The sequence below is a fragment of the Mixophyes fleayi genome, chromosome 6 (assembly GCF_038048845.1).
Source record: "Mixophyes fleayi isolate aMixFle1 chromosome 6, aMixFle1.hap1, whole genome shotgun sequence".
Lineage (NCBI taxonomy): Eukaryota > Metazoa > Chordata > Amphibia > Anura > Limnodynastidae > Mixophyes > Mixophyes fleayi.
Window position 1 is genome coordinate 196,573,358 of NC_134407.1, and position 19,539 is coordinate 196,592,896.

At 40.8% G+C, this 19,539-nt stretch overlaps 1 protein-coding gene across 1 annotated transcript in view; it reads right to left on the reverse strand.

Annotated features, from left to right (window-relative positions):
- The window catches only part of LOC142095421 (polycystin-1-like), a 90,658-nt gene that overhangs the window by 33,941 nt on the left and 37,178 nt on the right, over positions 1–19,539 (reverse strand). The window contains 12 exon segments of the mRNA XM_075178367.1: positions 2,501–2,642; positions 2,731–2,865; positions 2,969–3,125; positions 3,759–3,966; positions 5,300–5,582; positions 6,438–6,575; positions 6,654–6,794; positions 9,354–12,991; positions 13,073–13,170; positions 14,891–15,066; positions 15,817–15,948; positions 16,153–16,908. Coding sequence (XP_075034468.1) covers positions 2,501–2,642; positions 2,731–2,865; positions 2,969–3,125; positions 3,759–3,966; positions 5,300–5,582; positions 6,438–6,575; positions 6,654–6,794; positions 9,354–12,991; positions 13,073–13,170; positions 14,891–15,066; positions 15,817–15,948; positions 16,153–16,908 — 6,004 coding nt within the window.

The window sequence follows — 19,539 nt, forward strand, 5'->3', positions numbered from 1 at the left end:
ACTTAGCCCCTATTGGCAAACAGTGATGACCCAATCAAAGGAAATCACAGATGCAGACTGATGCGACTGATCCTGGGTTTTGGCTCCTTTCCTTTTTTAACCTCCTATAGCTAATTACAAAAGGTCCCTCAATAGACTGTTACCTGTCTATGAATGACATAATCATGGCTTCAATCAGTGGCGGATTCAGGGGGGGGCGATCGCCTTCCCCCTACCAGGGGCTTGCTGCCGACAGCTGCACACTGTGCAGGTCCGTTCAGCAGTGACAGTGTGCTGCCCGGCTGCTCTGATTGTGTTTTAAACACAATCAGAACAGCAGGGCAGCACACTGTCACTGCCGAGCGGACCTGCACATAGTGTGCAGCCTTAGACATCAGAAAGGGGGCGGGGCCTAAATCGCCCCCCCTAAAATCGCCCCGGGTAGGACAAATGTCTAGATCCGCCCCTGGCTTCAATTGACAAACTTCAATAAGTCACTGGTTAGAATTCAAAGACTCTCCCACATATAAATCTTTTCTGTAATAATAAAAATATATTCCACACTAACTTTCCAGTACTACAGAAGGAAAAAGACGCACAGTCTCTGCATTTGAAAAACAGGGCTGCATACGCTCTACGCCCTTCTCCTCCTTTCTCTTCTACCCTTCTTCAATCCCTTCCCTTTTCATTCTCAGTCTTCTATTATCCTTTGTTCTTTTTTGTTTGATTGTTGTTTGCTTCGCTATTAATACAGTTTCATATTGTGTAATTCACAGAATAAGGAAATGTTTTCAATGTTTTTCATTTCATATAAGGATTTTTCTTTTCCAAGCACTTTACTTGCATTAAGTATGCATCATTTAGGGTACATGGTCAAAAATGCTAAAATGTATCTCATTGCATTTACAATGTGCTCCCATTGTAAGTTGTAAACTGCACTGACCCCCATCGGATGCATTAAAATGGAACAAGAAGCAGTCAAAAAAGTGCACCCCAGCATAATGTAAATTAAATGCACATAAAATGCAAAGGGTCTAATTTTTACAATAACATGAGGTGTTGATTCATTAAGGCCTGCAAAACAAGCATAAATTGCTTTTTTCAAAAAACGCATGCAAATCGGGCAGACGCATGTGAGAGGATCCAAATATACGTCACTTGTCAAATATGAGTCTAGTTACAGGTACTCTGCTCTAACAGACAAGACACTGCAGGACATGTCCAAAAGATATGTGGAGTTTGTATGTTCTCCCCGTGTTTGCGTGGATTTCCTCTGGGTGCTCCGGTTTCCTCCCACACTCCAAAAACATACTGGTAGGTTAATTGGCTTCTATTAAATTGAGTTTAGTCCCCCTCGGTATATATGTGTGTGTATGTTAGGAAATTTAGACTGTAAGCTCCAATGGGGCAGGGACTGATGTGAGTGAGTTCTCTGTACAGCGCTGCGGAATTAGTGGCGCTATATAATAGCTGATGATGATGCGGTGTATATATGTTGCAGGATGTGCTGCTTTGTGGATGTTGCTGGGAACCTTTTGGGGATACGTGCTATGTAGATAAAACTGAGTTTGGCTAGATTTGGTGGCTCTTATGCTTTGTGTAGACTGTACTATCGTCATTTGGTCATTGTTGGAGACGGTACAGTCATTTTTGGTTGTGTTACTTGGGGCACATTAACATATAGGTACCAGTTTGGAAGTGTGTATTTGGCAATGAGTTATTATCTGAGTGATACATGTTATTTCTGTAAATAATATTTGTCTAATTATCATATTTGGACATCAGAAAGCACCAATTATACACTAAAGATGCTCAATTTTTCCCAACATATTGTATCATTCAAAATCCTTTTACCATGTTCTGTTCATGGCTGCAGCAGGATGCTATCAGTGTAATATGACACAGGAAGTCGAGTTATTTCGACTCTCCGTAGGCCACATCCTGAGGTTAGAGTAATGCTATGATTATAAAGCACAGGGGGCTACATCTTCACTTGGTCCACCAGTAAGCTTCAACAAAGGTATGAGGAGGTGGGGGTGGGGGCTTCTGAGTCTGTGTCAGTTTTCTAATAACCTTATCATCTTACAATTAACAATAGGAAGTGTTATAAATTTACTGGATCTTGGATGAATTCAAATAATAAATGTGTACATATACTTATGCTCAAAGATTTAATAAGAGCTCATAGTATGTAGCAGGAATTGTCTGTTCAACTAATGTCTAACAAAGACGAGTTAAGGCGCATTTTTGGTGTTTGGCTCTACGAGAAAACCAGATGTATTGTGGAACCCTTGCAAGGTCAAAGTCTGTATAGAGGGAGTGCTAAAACAGGGTGTGCTACTAAAATTGGCCCAGTAACAAGAACGGTATACAAGACTGTTTAAATCCATTTGGATCTTTGGCTTATGATTTTTAACATCATAGTGCTTGGTAAAATATAACAGAGGGTACATTATCCCATATATTAGTATACTAGTTATTGAACAAAGTTTTTCAATGTGAAAGGCTTAGTAAGTCCTACCTAGCAGAGTGAGGATGTTTTCCTGAATGTCATTCTCAGCTCTGTGTCCCCTGTTGCCTTCCACCGTCAGCACATGGATCATTTTCTCTGTGACCTCCAGGACCTTTAGAAATATTGTAGTATCCATCCCTTGATCAGGGTCCTGGTGAGATGACAAGCCATACTGTTACATAGGTACAAGGACATTTATATAAAGGACTCTCTATATGATATCCTACTTGTACACATACCATGCATTGTGTCAAGGCTGCGCTGACAGCTGCTACCTCCCAAAGATTGGAGAGATTGACAGAGGACACGACATGTGTCACATTGTTACGTATATGGAGACGATAACTGTTCTCCCCATCCGTCACATTAGTGTCCTGGTTAAGAATGCAGAGTTGGAAGACTTGTTACATAAAGAACATTGCATGGCACAACCACTTTAAGTACGTCCTTATGTCATCCTCGTTGTTTGTTTCTCACCAGGTTTAGGGCAGTGACCATCTCCAGGGCAAGTTGCAACACTGATGGCGTGTCACCCACCACCTGCATGTGCTCCAGCATTGATTCACTGTGATCCCTCAACCAATGTGTCATGGACACACCAAGGGGCAGGGAGGGCATCGAGACTGACAGAGTGCTTGGCATAGAGGAAGAAAAAAATGGAAAATGGGGACTTTCAGAGCAATGTGAATAAAATGTGATACAAAGTTGCAGCCCCATGGCCATCCCACATAATAGGTCCATCATATCATGCAAACTCAAACAAAAAAACAGAACAGAAATAACTCAATTTTTTTGTAGATATGTAAAGCAAGAAATGCGAATCAACTTTACTCAGCCAATGGAGAAATCTATGGTAATGGAAAGTTAGTTAGATAGAAATGTTAGTCCACAAACTTGGTTAAAGTTCACCAAGTTGTTGGTTTATTTGGGAGCTGGAACAACAGCAGTGATGCAGGTACGGCACATGATTAATGGCTGCAGAAGTTGTAACAGTTATAGAATGCAGTTAGAGTTCTAAGGTCATACAGCACGATCACAAGGTCAAACAGCAGCAGAATGCTGATGTCATTAATCACCTCCCCTTGCACCAGTTGGCACTAGAGGACCAGCAGAGAGAATGCAAGAGAGTAGACGGTATATAGAGCGCACTTCTATCCAACACATTATAGTTCTCAGCTGCAGGCCTAATGTGCCAGCACTGTAGTGGCAGTCAAGAAATGACGGAGTGGAAGATTTGATAGTAAAAGGGAAGAGCCCTCACTCATACCGATTTATTGCCAGCGCCCGGTCTCCCTGCATGTCTTCAACTTCCACGTACACTTCAATATCTCCGAGCTCACTGCCGGCAGGAGCCCGCACACTGTGCCGGCTCTTCAACCCACGATATAAATATAGTTTTTGACAACCATTGGCAGAACAGATCCGAACTGACAGAACGTAGAACAGCTGGATGCCCATATCTGGATCTCTCCATCCTGGTAGAAACGGATTAGGATTTACATAATGGATGCAGGTCACAAAATCCCTTTGTATTATATATATTTAAAAATCTGGCAAAAGATCTTATTGTCATGTTTCCTAAAAAAAATCATATTGTCTGATATTTATTGTAATCACCATGTGGAAATTGATTATATACATCTTGTGTATCTCTGGGCAGGAAAGTATACTAGTTTTGCTATATAGTGACGTCACTCATTATTTTACCCCCTTTTTATATTATCTCTCCCATTGTTACAATTATGGTAAAGTTGCCTACTGCAATAAATGTAAAATCAACACCAAAACACTTACAATCTATATATGATGACCTGTACCTTTCTAAATTAAAAATTACTTTTTTTATGGAGTTCTGTTTGCAAAATGTGTATTTTAGATATCAGTTCCCCTTAGAATTTCAAATTGCTTATGCCCAAATAAAGACATACCAGTACTCACCATAAATAGAAATCTTAACATTGCCCATTTATAGCTCTTAAATCTCTACATTAGTTCTCACAATACAGCATACTTGCCAACTTTTCCTTGTTGGCTTCAGGGAAATCCCAGGGGAGACGGGCGTGTGGGGGCGGGGCTTGACGAATCGCATCATTTTGGCACTGTTGCCTAAACGATTGTCGAGAACCGAGAGGTTGCCCTGCTCTCCCGGGAGCCAGGGAGATCTCCTAGAAATGTGGGAGTCTCCCGGACATTCCGTGAGAGTAGGCAACTATGCTTTAAAGAAAAGCAGCTAATGAATCTCTAGAGACTGAAGTGTCTTTTACATTTCTGTCTCCATTACTGAAGTCATGTCTTACCTGTCAGTCTTTGATTAAATCTTGGTCTCCATGAAAATGGCCACCTCCATAGGCATCAATACATGGACATAGGACACAATTTCTGAACTGTGTCATCATGCCACAGATGGCGAAGCCAACCACGTCTTGTACTGGCTCAGCATCAGGGAGAATGCCAGACTCTTCAGGGAGTGAGGGAGATCACCCCTATTTCAGGGAGTCTCCCTGACATTTAGGGAGAGTTGGCAAGTATGCAATACAGCTATATTACTCACTGCTGTGAATATGAGGACGGTGATTAGACTGGTGACTTCCTCTGCAGCATGTGAATTCTTCTACACACATTACTGCACTGACTGCAAGGCTAGCACATGTGGGAGAAACAGTGTTTCTTTTCAGGGAAACCTAACTGTCATGGTCCTAGTACTACAGCGGACAAATACTGCAATTTACATGTTGAGAGCGTCATGTCCCTTGCCTCCCAATAAAGTCTGCATGTGACTGCAGATTTTTACGGCCTGTGACTACTGACCTGTGCAGTGATATTCCAGGGGAGTCTGGAGCCACAAGATAGTGCTCTGGGGAAGCAGTGAGCAGCGCCCCCCAGTGGGGGGTTTATTCGGCTGTAGAATTATCCTGCCTTCTCCCCATCCTGGCGCCTTCTGCTGAGTAACTTGCAGGGTGAATGTGTAGCTGAGATTACTTTGCAGCGCTCCATTCCGAAACACAAGTTTACGCGTTGTGGAGCTTGTGGTTGTTGTGTGGCTGTCCAGGGTCAGAAGATGTCCATCCGAGTCCGCAGCACTCCACCTGAACTGTAATACGTAGACAGGGGTTAGTGGGGAAATAGTGTATAGACTTCATCATCATCATCACCATTTATTTATATAGCGCCACTGATTCCGCAGCGCTGTACAGAGAACTCATTCACTTCAGTCCCTACGCCGTCGGAGCTTACAGTCTAAATTCCCTAACATACATATACAGACAAAGAGAGAGAGAGAGACTAGAGTCCATTTTGATAGCAACCAATTAACCTATCAGTATGTTTTTGGAGTGTGGGAGGAAACCGGAGCACCCGGAGGAAACCCACGCCAACACGGGGAGAACATCCAAACTCCACACAGATAAGACCATGGTCGGGAATTGAACTCATGACCCCAGTGCTGTGAGGCAGAAGTGCTAACCACTGAGCCATCGTGCTGCCCAGACTTCTATTTTACACATATTATATATCCATGAAACTCACAAAGGTCATTTGACCGAAACATCTCCTTTTATCTATCATTTACTTAAGACAATAAAGGCTTTCATTGTTTACCCAAGTGTCTGGATTCTGCTGTATATTCTAGTAAGGTGAATCAGGTTGTTGCTTCTATGTTGTTATTATTTTATTTTATTTATTTATTTAATTTAGCTGCTCCTTTCCTTTTGTAACCATGCAACCTTACATCACTGTCATTTGTACTTATCTTCATTAGATATATAAACACAGTAATAAAACAATACTGGGTAATACACACAGAGAGGTAAGAAGGCCCTGCCCGCAAGCTTACAGTGTGATTTATTCAATATTCTACGGAAATTGCTGCATAGTATGGCTATATAAATAAAATAATAATAAATATATAAATTAAAATAATAAAATAAAACTACTAATCATCTCTCACCAATGTGTCATAAGTGCAGCCATCACATTCACCGTGTAAAATTACAGGAACCCTATGACTGTAGTGAACGGAAGATGATGTATAACAGGAAATACACTGAATATAAACCGGTAACACTGAACCACTATGGAGGGAGACCTGTGAACGGAGAGAAAAGTGTCACAATAAATGCAACATAGAGGGAATACGGTGTAAGGATGAGTCCATTAGACTTACTGTCTGTTTGGCTGTTGCCAGCTCTCTCCCTGGCTTCCGCACAGTCAACGTGAAGATGTAAGAAGTATTGACACAAAGTGCAGACCGAATTATTGAAATCTTTGGGAGACCAAGCAAAGAGGGTAGAGAGCAGGAATGATCCTGAAAATGTAAAAATAAAACAGAGAGTTACAAACGCTGTTTGCAAGATATTATAAAAACACACACACACACACACACACACACACAATCTTAGGGCCTGATTGATTAAGGATAGTAGAGCAAAAACAAATGAGTAACTTTGCACCTGGGCAAAACCATGATGCATTAGAGGGGGAGGTAAATATAAAATGTGGGGACAGATTTATAGTTGGGGTAGGGCATGCCCTAGATCAACTTTATATTTCAGTGTGAAAATAAAGCTATCAAGTATTTGTGTGCTACATGAAAGAGCAGTCAGTATTTAACTGATGTGCAAAGTAATAAACTAATTTGCACCCCTTGCATTGTAACATGGTTTGTCCAGGAGCAAAACTTTGTCCAGGAGCAAAACTTACTCCTTCGTTTGTCTTACTTCCTTAATTAATTAGGCCCTTAGACTTTATGTGAACTATATTTACTATCCATGTATTTATATTTACTATCCACTGCTGCATCTCGATGCAACAGTGGCGGAGAAAGTCCATCTGCCCTGGTAAGGACTTATAGTGGCGATATATCCACTATCATGGAATCAAAATTGGTTAATTCTGGTATTTTCCACTGATCAATATAACATTATCCATTATGCCAAATAAAAACTTGTAAAACTTTATCTTAATTACTAACAAAGCTAAACAATGATTGCATAAGCATTCGCTGCTCTTAAGACACCTTGTACCTGTGTACAAATGACCTCTGTACAATTAAAGATTTTCAGTTCTAACAATCATTTCATCATCTTAAAACACCAGGAAAAAAAGCCAATTTGCTTCAAAGTAAGTTGTGGGTATTGTGAATGCAAAAAGAGATGGCCTTTAGGAGATATAGGCAGACTCTGAAGAATGAAGACAAGGAGGGATATCTTACTGGGCAGAAGGAGGCCGACAAATTAATCAGATGTGGAAACGCTGAAGAGAAAATAGCAAAGACCATAGGAAAAGGAGACAGAATATTTTAGGTATAAAAGTGAATGGATAAAAAAAAGGGAAAAAGATTAAGGGGTATATTTACTAAAATGCGGGTTTGAAATAGGGGAGATATTGCCTATAGCAACCAATCAGATTCTAGTTAGCATTTATTTAGTACAAAATGATAACTAGAAGCTGATTGGTTGCTATAGGCAACCACTTTTTCAAACCCACAGTTTAGTAAATATACCCCCAAAACTAAAGAAGTGGGAGAGGGTCTTGGGGGCCTATTTAGGAAGCCCTAAACCAGCCCTATATCAGATATATATCCTGCATTAGGCAAAGCACAGCTTTAACCGCAGTCCCCATAATACTAAATGAGGACTGTGGTCTGGGCACTTTTAGCAAGCTCTGAATAGCTTAGCTTTTCGGAACATGTCGCCAATGGCTAACGCCATCTGAAGATAGCATTAATCATTCAAGCCTATGAGAAGAGCATTGTGGTAGAGTGATCTCCGGATCCCACTCCGCAGCGTTTCGGCTCTTTCCTTGCGTCAATTTCCGTAAATTACGGAATTAAGCCCGGAGTCTTTACTGCACTGTCCCGACATGACATATATAGTAAATAAAGTTGAAAAGTCACAACGATGACAGATAATACTTAACGGGGCTAAAACCTGTTACTTATTAAATAAGCCCCTTTGTGAGGGAGGCAATCATATAACAGATCATCTTAATTATTATTTTTGCTCAGTAGTCACAGAAAAATCAGAGAAGGGAAACATTACATAACATAATAATCTATGGGAAGGAGATAGATACAAGCTAAAGAGGCTGGCAACATCAGGCCAGTGAGACTGACAGCAGGAAAGGGGAAATTAGTGGAAACACTTCTGAATCAAAGAATTGCATCATATTTAAAATTCAGCGACTTATGGGCTTCTGGCCTTGTATATATACATTTATTACCCATGTGTAAACTGGCTTTTTGGTTTACAACTAAATGCAGCAACTTACAAGATGCCAAGCAGCAGGGATTTACTGGCGAGGGAAGACTTTTAAAATAATTCTAATTGACCTTTTTGACTGGATGACTAAAGTAATAGATCAAGGTACAACCGTAAATGTAGTTTATTTAGATTTTAGTAAGGTGATTAACACTGTCCAAAGACCGCTAAATAAATTGCAGTATTTGAGATTGTAATTAACGTTGGCTGAGTGGATACAATATTAGTTGAAGATAAAGTCGCAGTTAGTTCACAAGATGGAAATGTAACCACTGGAGCTTCCCGTGGACCTGTACTTGGACCAATGAATCATTATTGGTGATATTACTAATTAGTGCATTTTTGCAGATGAAAGGTATGCATCAGGGTAGAATAGATGCACTGGGGAGGGGGGGTGGGGTACAGGTGTAAACAAAATGATTAATGATCTATTCCACTTTTCCCCTATTTATGTTGCCCTCTCCATTCGTAGTCAGCAATTTACTAAAAGACTAAATACTACCAAAATTTTATTTTTTACTTCCATCCATCTTAATCAAGTACAATTTTTTCTTCTCTTTTCTTCCTCAAATTATCCTGATATTAGTCATCCATACCCCTCTTACCTGACTCTCCAGTGGTTCTGAGCTCCATTCATATTCCATATCTGTCTCCTGTTGTCCCTCATTCATATCAGGATCATAAGATTCTGAGCCATCCAAAATCAAGTCCGTTTCTGCTGACCAAGTCCTGGTTGAGCCCCCATGTATCTGGGCTACCAGCAAACTATGTGTTACTTCAAAGGTATGTGTAACGTTATTTGACAGTGGAGTCCCTTGAAGACTGATTGTAAAAAGTAAGCAGTACATTCCAATGTCCAATCTGCCTCCCGGGATGGTCAATAGAGTGTTGGAGGTGTCCAGTTTTGTGAGGTTTAATATGTTGGCAGAGCAAACGGACCCTTTGTGCAGCTGCCAGCGGTATATAGCTCTATATTTGGTGCATCCTCTTAGATTCACACTTACCTCAAAACTACCGTCAACAGCCGGGTACACAAATGGTGGAGATTCAACCAGCCGGGCAAGTGGCTGTTCACAATTCAGCTTGCTTATGCATACGGTTGTATGAGCTTGAACCAAGCTCACAAGATTAAACACAGATACACGAGTCACAAATTCACCAGTATGGTTGTAACAATGTTCAACAAACCTTTCTACACCTGTGATATTTTTTTCAGAGTCTTCAAATGTCCACTGGAATTGTAAGTCTGACCCATCAGATGTAACAGCAATAAATGTGATACATTGATTAAGAAAGACCTGTTTGGTGTTACTCTCCAGAAAAACACTAGTCACTGGTACCTGTATAATCACCACTGATATGAGTGAGGAGAAACTGCAAGGATTGCTGACATTGAGAATAATATGGAGTGTTCCCATTTTCGGAGGAGTGAATTCTACCGTATGTCCTGATAGAGAATGCTTAGGCTGTCCAAGTTGTTGGAAGATCCATTCAAAGCTCGAGAGATGTCCTGCTTCCAGGGTAGCAGTTAAATGCAGAGACTGCTTGACTGGCCAAGCAGAGGGAAGACCCACCACCTTCAGACCTCTCACTCTGTCTAGGACATGAATGCTAAGGTTAAAATTGGCTCTGCTGACCTCGTTATATACATTGGCCAAAACTTCATACATGCCGGCGAAGGGGAAGTAAACATGACCACACGTTTTAAGGAGAACTTGAGACAGATTCAATTGTGGAATAGTCAGTGTGAAGGTCACATTTGTGCCACGTTGAAGAGTCAGACAAACGTTGACCTCTTGCCCTGTACAGACATTTTTCCTTTCTGTACTGACAATGAAATCAGTTACTGCATCCTGCACAAGAAGCATGCAGGAAATGCTGGCATTGCTCACCAAGTTCCAAACCTGAAGCTGCAGCCAATACTCACCAGGCTCCCTGAAGTTATGTGACACATTCTGTGTATTGTATTTGTAATCTACATTCATTCCAGACAGTGTCCATTCCCACATCAACTCTGTGCCATGTTCTGCTGAACCAGACAATAAAACTGATTTGTGTGACATCGCTACTTGAAAATTGTATGTCCCTTTGATGTCAATGCTAATGTTGGACACAACTTCCTGCACAGTCAACTCTGTTGATTCGGTGCTTGAACTCAAAGCATTGGATACTCTCACAGTAATTACCTTCGAGCCTGGGGTCAAATAATTGAAAGTCATTGTCTGATTCTGGTTGGAATGCACAGTTGATCCCTCACCAAGATCCCATGTATATTGCAGTCCTGTGCCAGACTGAACAAGAACAATTAGTTTGACAGGTGTCCCAAGGGCTACAGTGCCATCAGGCTTTTGTATAGAGATGCCACTTATCCTCTCCATGATTTGAAGTCGAGTTTGTGCATATACTGATCCCAATGCATTTGCTACCCAAACCTCGGCAAGCAATTCTCCCAAGTCAGATGGTTGGAAAGTGATAGAGGAATTCTGGCTTTCCCATGCTCCAGGCATCAAGACCCAACGGTAGGTAAGGTTAGAACCTTTGACCACATGAGCTGTGAGAGTGAGGGGCTCAGCGATGCCAGCATACCCATCCACTTGTGTGTTCTCTTGCCATATGCTAACACCCTGCACTTGCTCTTGCACCTCCACCATGACTACAGCCTGGGCAGAGCTCACTTTATTTTCTGCTTGCACTCTAACCATAAAGACACCAAGATCAGAAAACATATGCGAGACGTTTGAGGGTCCACTTAGATATAGACAGGATTCACATAATGACCAGTAATACTGCACAGCATCCCCGCTAGACAGAGATGCCAAGAAGCTGACGGTTTGTTTAGACTTTACTAGTACATGATCAGCCCTCAGAGACAGTGCTGTGATAGGAGCTTGCACACACAATGTAATGGAGGCTTTACTGTGGCTCACGTTGTTTTTGGCATGAACACTGACTGTTATGTTACCTGATACAAGGAAGGCGTGTGTAACATTTTGCTCGGTATAAGCAGGGGATGAATCGCCAAAATCCCAAATAAACAGAGCAACGACAGCTGGTCTGATCTTAGCAATGAAAATCTTCTCAACATCACGTGGAATCACATCGCCACCATTGTGTTCTATAGATATAGAAGTAATTGGCTGCTGCACAGTCACATAACACTGCACTCGATGTCGGCTCACTTGGTTCCAGACTGATACTGTCACGTTGTATTGACCTTCAAGCATGTATGTCCAGCTGGCCTCTGGTGAGGAAGTGTCCACAGGTAGCATGCCCAGACCAAAATCCCACTGATACCAGTATTGGTGCTGGTGATCTGGTAAAGGTTGCACCAATGCATAGAAGAGAATAGGCTGGGATACATTACTCATTGAAGTGGATGCATTGAGGGTCACAGTGATGATCTTATCTTCGACTGTTATCACTTTGTGATAAACATCACTCCCTGTATTTCCACTCACCAGCAGTTTCAGTGTGTAATTACCAGCAGTGATATAGGTGTGCCGCACCTCTGTCTTTCCCTGGACTAGGATAGGTGAGCTGCCATCTCCAAAGTCCCAGCGGAATCTAAGCAATGTGGATGGCATCATCAGGCATGCGGTAAGTTGGGTGAAGATTAGCGTGGTGGCGACTGCAGGGAGGACGTTGGTGACTTGTATTCTGTAAATGTGAACACTGAGTGACTTGTTGACAGAGCTCAGAGCATTTCTAGCAATCACCATAACAGTGAAATTACCCTGCTGGTTGTATGTGTGGTTTACATGTGCCTCTGGCTGATTGATGTAGGATTTACCATCCCCCATGTCAAAGCTCCATGTCACATTTGTGCCCTGGGTGAGTGAGCAGGTGACTATGGTTTCGGTTCCCAGCTCAGTAGGCCCGTTGCTCAATACCACCATACCCTCAATCTGCTGCTCAATCATAACCATCAATGTTCTTTCCACATGGCTTTGCCCATTACTCGCGGTTGCAGTTACGTTATAAGTGCCCAGTGACGTGTAGACATGTTCCATTTGCAGGTCATGGCTTTGTACAACTTTGGACTCATCACCAAAATTCCAAGTGAAGGTCACTGCAAAGTGGGAGGGTAGACATATAACAGAAAACACTGCAGGTCTATGCAGTTCAAGAGATGAGTGGTCTACTTCCAGGATCATGGAGGTCAGAGGAAGAACAGCCTTTAACTCTACTGATCGTGTGATCTCTGAACCACTATTATATGCAGTCACTTTCACTTTATACTGTCCTGTGAAGAAAAAAAAACTGGATTAACATTTCACGTCTCTAGTAAAACTTTATATTACAGTTCGTTCCCCATTGTTCTCACCTTCCTGGTTGTATATGTGACTTTCGGTTATGTTTAAAGTGATCAGTGAAGCAGAAAAGCTGCTATTCAACAGCGGGCTTCCATCGCCAAAGTTCCAGCTGTACAGAAGAAACAAGGTACAACTGAGTTACAGACTGAGGGCAGATACCTTGGGGAAAATAAATAGTTGCAGGTGGCCACAGGAGGCTGCTCATACAACATTATGCTTGTTTATTATTTATAATTATCAGAATTTTATTATTCATGAGGCATCAGTGCCTCATGGGCAATACATTGTGGGGTGATTATCCAATATAATTTCACTTTTATGATCTATAGCTGAGCAGCCTTAAGAACCAGCAGTGCAAGTTGGTTTTTATCATTATTCTTCCATCTTTCTTCCTTGAATATTTAACAAATGGTGGCAAGCTTTCTATATTTTTTAATTATACTGACCGAACATAATCCATCATTGGGTATCTCAGCTAAATATAATTTTGGAGAACTATAAAACAGTAAGTGGTATTGTCTGGAGTGACTATAATGAGAGAATTAGCCAAGTTATTATTAGCCCACAGTCGTTTTACACGGGGAATGAATTATTGATTTTTAAGACGGGTATGCAGATAATGTACGTGCTCTACCTACCACATTTCATCAACAAGGTAATTTGGGTTCAACAATCAAAACAAATAATGGGTTTTTGATGAAGAATTGTAAATTGCAGATTTTAACATTAATGAACAGTTTGCAATGTTTGCCATCCAGTATTCTGTTGCAATAAACAATTAAATGCCCCCAGATCAAAGTGACGTGGTATAGAACAGAAAGTAAGAGAACACCGGGTAAATGTAATGATATCTAAAGAAAGAGATGGCTTGGCTACATAAGTACTTTATTGCATGGATAGTTATGGCGAACACATTTTTCATGTACATATGTATTAGAACTGAAGGGCCCCTTTAAATAAACACTAATTTATTTCTTTCAGTTTTCTCTTTGTATTTGTCTCACGGAAATATTTAGACATAAATGTGTAATCATATGCTTATACAAGATCTTTGTTTTCTATGAAGCGTTCTGCTTTCTTTGAAGACAATAATCCTCTCTAGTAATACAATTACTAGGCCTGAGCTATTATGACATCATTCATTATGACACACAGCACAAAATCACTTAAGCTAATTAGAAAGTAAGCTATATTATGAGCAATGCTCTCCTCACCCTTTTGTATGTCTGCATTTATTTAGTTTACCTTGTATGTCCCTGTTTTATATATTCCTGTTATCCCACTCTCCTGCGCTACAGAGCACTGTGGCACTTTACAATTCAACAATAATAGTAATAATACTATCTTCTTGGAGACACATCTGCAAACTTGTAGTACAACTAAAAATGGCAAGATGTCCCATCACAAGTGTATGATGACACCCGATCACCGACAGCTCAGAACTGATTCAGAAACTGCACATGAGCCCCCGACACACAGCAAAGAACACACCAATAAAAATGCACATTCACTCCCTTTTTCTCTAATTTCAATACCCTCGTTCCACAAATTGAAATCAAGTTTTGTCACTTCTCTACAAAACTAGGTGCTCTGTCCTTTGCAATGAATGCCCTCATTCTACCCAGCTCCTCCCATAAGCGGGTGCAAAATTTTGCGCCTCTGCAAATACTCCATAAAATGACTGCTTTGGCGGAAATACAGGCAAATCAAGACACACTGCACACTGCTCTGAGCCTCAGCTAAAAGCAGTGATGAAGTGATGAATCAAAAGATTAACAGAGAAGAATAAAAGCTGGTTATAAAGAGTAGGTCTATAATGAAACCAGCACCTTATCGTCACTGTAGATGACCTTTCAACCTGCATCTGAAAACACATTTCCTGAGCCTTAGAGACTAGCAGTACAGTAGAGAACACCAATAGGTCAGCATTCTGTGGTTGGACCATCCCATCTACTTCGATAAGCATGTCCGCTTCCTGAGAACTGATCGGGTTCTGAGCAAACGCCTGAGAAAGCAAATACAAAAGGTGAATGAGGAACCAGAGAGGAAAATGTGTGCCAGGTCATGTAGCACAACAATCAGAATTAGTAAGATAAATTCATGGATTCTGGACCTTTCCCAAATAACATAACTAGTTCCTTGGTGGGCTGTAGGAGTGTGGGAAAAGCTCGGCTGTTGCAATTCCACATTCGGCCAGTAATGTAGGCTGTTATGTAGGCCACTTCAAGGCTAGTAAATAAGAAATGTTGTGATGTTTAACAAGTGAATACCAACATGTGTGCAGCAAGTGTGTTTCTGAAGTCCAGATGATATTTTCTTGACATAGTTATGGATTCCTGCCAAATCCAGCAAAAATATTCCCTGCACATTGTGGTAACACTGTAGATAGTCCCAATATACTTTTTATATTACTCCACCAATCAAAATTACAATCCCAGAGCTGGAGGTACAGCTAGATGAGGGCTAACTTTCTGAACCTATGCCTAGACAAGTTGCAAAGAACAAGGACTTCACCAACCCTATATAAATTTGGGAACTTTGGCAAGGTGACATTCTTAAACCTGCAATGAAGTGACTGTAGGGATCTCAGTTCTGTAATCCTAATAAGCATGGTGGAAGTAGAGTAGGCTTCAGGACCCAAAGCCCTAGAGTACTTTGATTTGATGTTGTGTTGAGTTAATAAAGGTCCTCACACACAAAAGCATGAAGGGAAAGGTGGATAATGTCAGGTGCAAAAGGCAAAGGTTGGGCTTACCTTCAGCTGAAAAACACCTGAAGTCCTGAATGTCACTATGTAGCTTTGACCCTTGTATAAGAAGCCTTCATTGTTATCCATAGTCCAAGTGAACGTAACCGATGAACCATGTGTAAGTTCAGCTGTGAAAACCTGAGAGAAGAGATTGTCAATATCAATGGATAGAGGCAAAGTGGCCCATTACTTCATAGGAATGAACAGGCCATTCAGTATGAAAATTGAAGGGATACGTTTCGATTTTTAACACGGCCATGAACACAGTTTAGTCATTTATACATTTAAGAGGTCACTGTTGATAGAGAGAAACACATAGTAGGTGAAGTCACCGTTACTCACCCTTGTCTGGTTTAACTGAATGTGATTAGGTCCATCAGAAATAATACGAAGCCCCTGAATGGCATCATGTGACTGGATTTGCGTTGTTAGATTTTTGACACTGATCTCATTGGTCAAAAAGAACCTAAGTGTGGTAGTTTGTGGATTGTCTAAATGCAACTGCATCCAAGCAAACACCAAGTCCAAGGGATGGGTGTTGCAAACAGGCAGTGAAGATGAGACAGACATAGGACATTCTTGCTGCATCAGGGACTCTCCACTTTGCATCGTTGTGGACCATTGAACATGAACAGGAGTTGCACTCCGAGCACTGATAACCACCAGCGTTGGCTCTTGAGTAACAACATGCAAAGAGCCATTGCAAGGTGTAGGGTAAACAACCTGCAAATCGGTGATAGGACTCAAAACATTCACCTCACAGCTAGCCACCGTGGAGCTAATTGCATTATTCAGGACAGCACTGATTGTGTACGTCCCAGCTGCATGAAAACCCCATAACAATGAGGAGACCACAAGGCTGCGTAACTCTGACCCATAAATCACACGAAGGTCACAAACCGCATCATCAACCCAGCTGATGGAATCTATTAGAAAAGACTCTTTCAGCCATCCTCGGTGCATTGTGCTGGTATAACTCTGCCGCCAAGCTGAATCACGGCTAGAGGTGCAGTGTAGGAAAGATCCCCGGTCACCTGTGTGCTGTATAGATAGGATATCATCGGGGTGCACAGAGTGAGATAGGTGTGACAGCAGGACCTGCAAGAGAACGAGAGTGTTCATTCATGATACTAAGTTGCACCAAATAGCATGATTGCTAAGATTCTGACATAGACAACTAAATGCAATCTCTCTGCCATAAATAGAGAGTAGGATATGGAGGTTGGGAGATACTGTTGATTAGGGTCATTATGGACTACAGCTGTTTCTGCAAATAGTTATTGAACACTATTGTATAGCTAAGGAACAAACAAATATTAAACCATTTTTTGCCTGTAACAGTTTTTGTTCCTATTTTTTCCTGCAGAGGGCAACACAAAGTGGTAAATTATGAAGCTGTGGGTTTGAAAAAGTGGAGATGTTGCCTATAGCAACCAATCAGATTCTAGCTGTCATTTTGTAGAATGTACTAGATAAATGATAACTAGAACCTGTTTGGTTGCTATAGGCAACATCTCCAATTTTTCAAACCAACAGCTTGATAAATTTACCCCAAAGTGTAACAGCTTAATAAAAGTAATGAGACTCGAATCTGATAGGTGTAGAAGTTGTATATATGTTTTTTTTATAATCCTGATCTTGAGTCACATATGCATCTAAAAGGTATGTACGATGTTTGCTGCTACAATACATGGACTTCGGAAACAGGATTTTAAAATGAAAGAATGATTATATTTTACTAGTTCCCTGGTATGTCTTCTCTAAGCTGGATGTGTAATAATTTTGTACTTAACTTATGAAGCACCAGTGTGTTCAAACAGCCGAATATTAACTTGACTTGCCCTTGACTTAGGAGTGCTGAAGTTTCTTTCTTTTGTGTTACTCAGCATGCATATAGATAGATTTATCATGACCATAATGTAATACCCTGCAAATCAAGGGTATATTATTGTATGCACTCATTCAGAAAACTATAAAAATTGTGTCAGCCATTTATAGGTGGACAGGCTGCAAACTGCAGTCCAGGCTGCTCTCTAGAGCCCAAGAATGTATTAAACGATTCCAGGAGATTTCGAGGGAAAAGGGGAGGAGCCAAAAACAGACTGGCTAGAGAAAGAAGTTATATGTGACTGCTGGCTGAGCTAATAAAGGATCTTCCCATAAAGAGCCACTGAATGCTATGGCTGAATTGTTGTCCTGAGGGATGTTTGCAGCCAGCTCAGAAAGAAGCACCTTTGCAGTACAGGAAAAGACCTAACTTGCCACTGCCCATGAGATGTCAACAGGACTCATATAAAGACAGTTAAGTTTCTTTTGCTGTGCTATATTCAAGTTATTTAAGTGAGACATTAAACTGTGGTATTAAAACCTCTGACCGGGACTGTAATATTGCAATTGACAGGTGTTATAGCACTGGCTAAAGGAAGAGTTTGTTTCAGCCAAATCTGCTGTATTTAAAGTTATTTGCAAGCTGACTGAAACTGCCTAAAATGGATGCTGATGAGAGAATTGCAAGTTCTTTAACCCTACAGTTGCTGGGAGAGAGTTGCTAAGTCCATTAGTCAGATTGCTAAGTGGACACTGTCCTTTACACTGGAAATTGTTTATTGTGCAGAATTGCTTTTGTTTACAGAGCTCAGGAGTCATGCATGCATCAAGGTGACTACTGATTTCAACTTGTACAAGTTAACAAGCTTCATGTGTCAGCTAACACTTCGCTTAAACCTGTGGATTACAATTTACCCCCTTGGGTTCTGTTGGTCAAAAAGTGAACTAGAAAGCATCTAATCTGAACCAGCTGGATTACTGCTTGTTGCATCACTACTGATTTTTGTGTGACAAGTATGATCTGTATAATTGCACTAAAAGTATTGTGGTTGGTTGGTCTTTATTATCTGCTGTCGCAGCATTTAGTGTAATGGTCTAATTAACTTATAGCAACCGATTGTCTCCTAAAGTATCTATCTAGTGAAATCCATTTCACTGAAGCACAGAGCCTAAATTTAAAGTGGGATATATTTATTTAGTGACCTATGTGTTGTGTTGAATTATGTTTGCATATTGTTGAACCAAGATTCCTAAAATGTTATTATTTTGTGACATGCTGAATAACATTGCATGTTGACGGTATCATGCTATTACTTCTCTACACTACCGCTACTTATCTGCTGCTGTGGTAAAGCCTTATGCCACAAGCAAAGAGAATAAACCCACTAGTTTATGCAGTTTTAGCCCTGTGTTCCTTGATTTATTCCAACACTACTGGGGGGACCTTCACCTCTCTACCATACCATCAGGCCTGTAGAATCCTTACTTATACTATTTTTGGGGTGCCTACTATCAGCCCAGTTACAATTCCATCTTTTGTTATTAATTCTGTAATTGGTCAGTAAAATGTTCTTTCTTAATATATGATCATTTGTGTTGCTTACAATATTATGCCTGTGAATCTCTGAACTGAAGAATGATGTATTTTGAAAACAATGTATGGTTCACAGTTCCCGTCTTGCTGAGAAAACCATCTTTATACCATTGTGTTACAGTGTTGAGGCTCATCCAATCCTCTACTCACACCAAGCCAACAAAAATATTGCCAATAGATAAATTCACAATGCTTTCCAGACTCCAGATTATTCCTCCATTTTCCTTAAAGTCGGAAGTTATTTTAAGAGTCCTCATTCCCACTACAGCAAACAGCCTTCATTTATTTCCTAACCCTCATTTTGATAC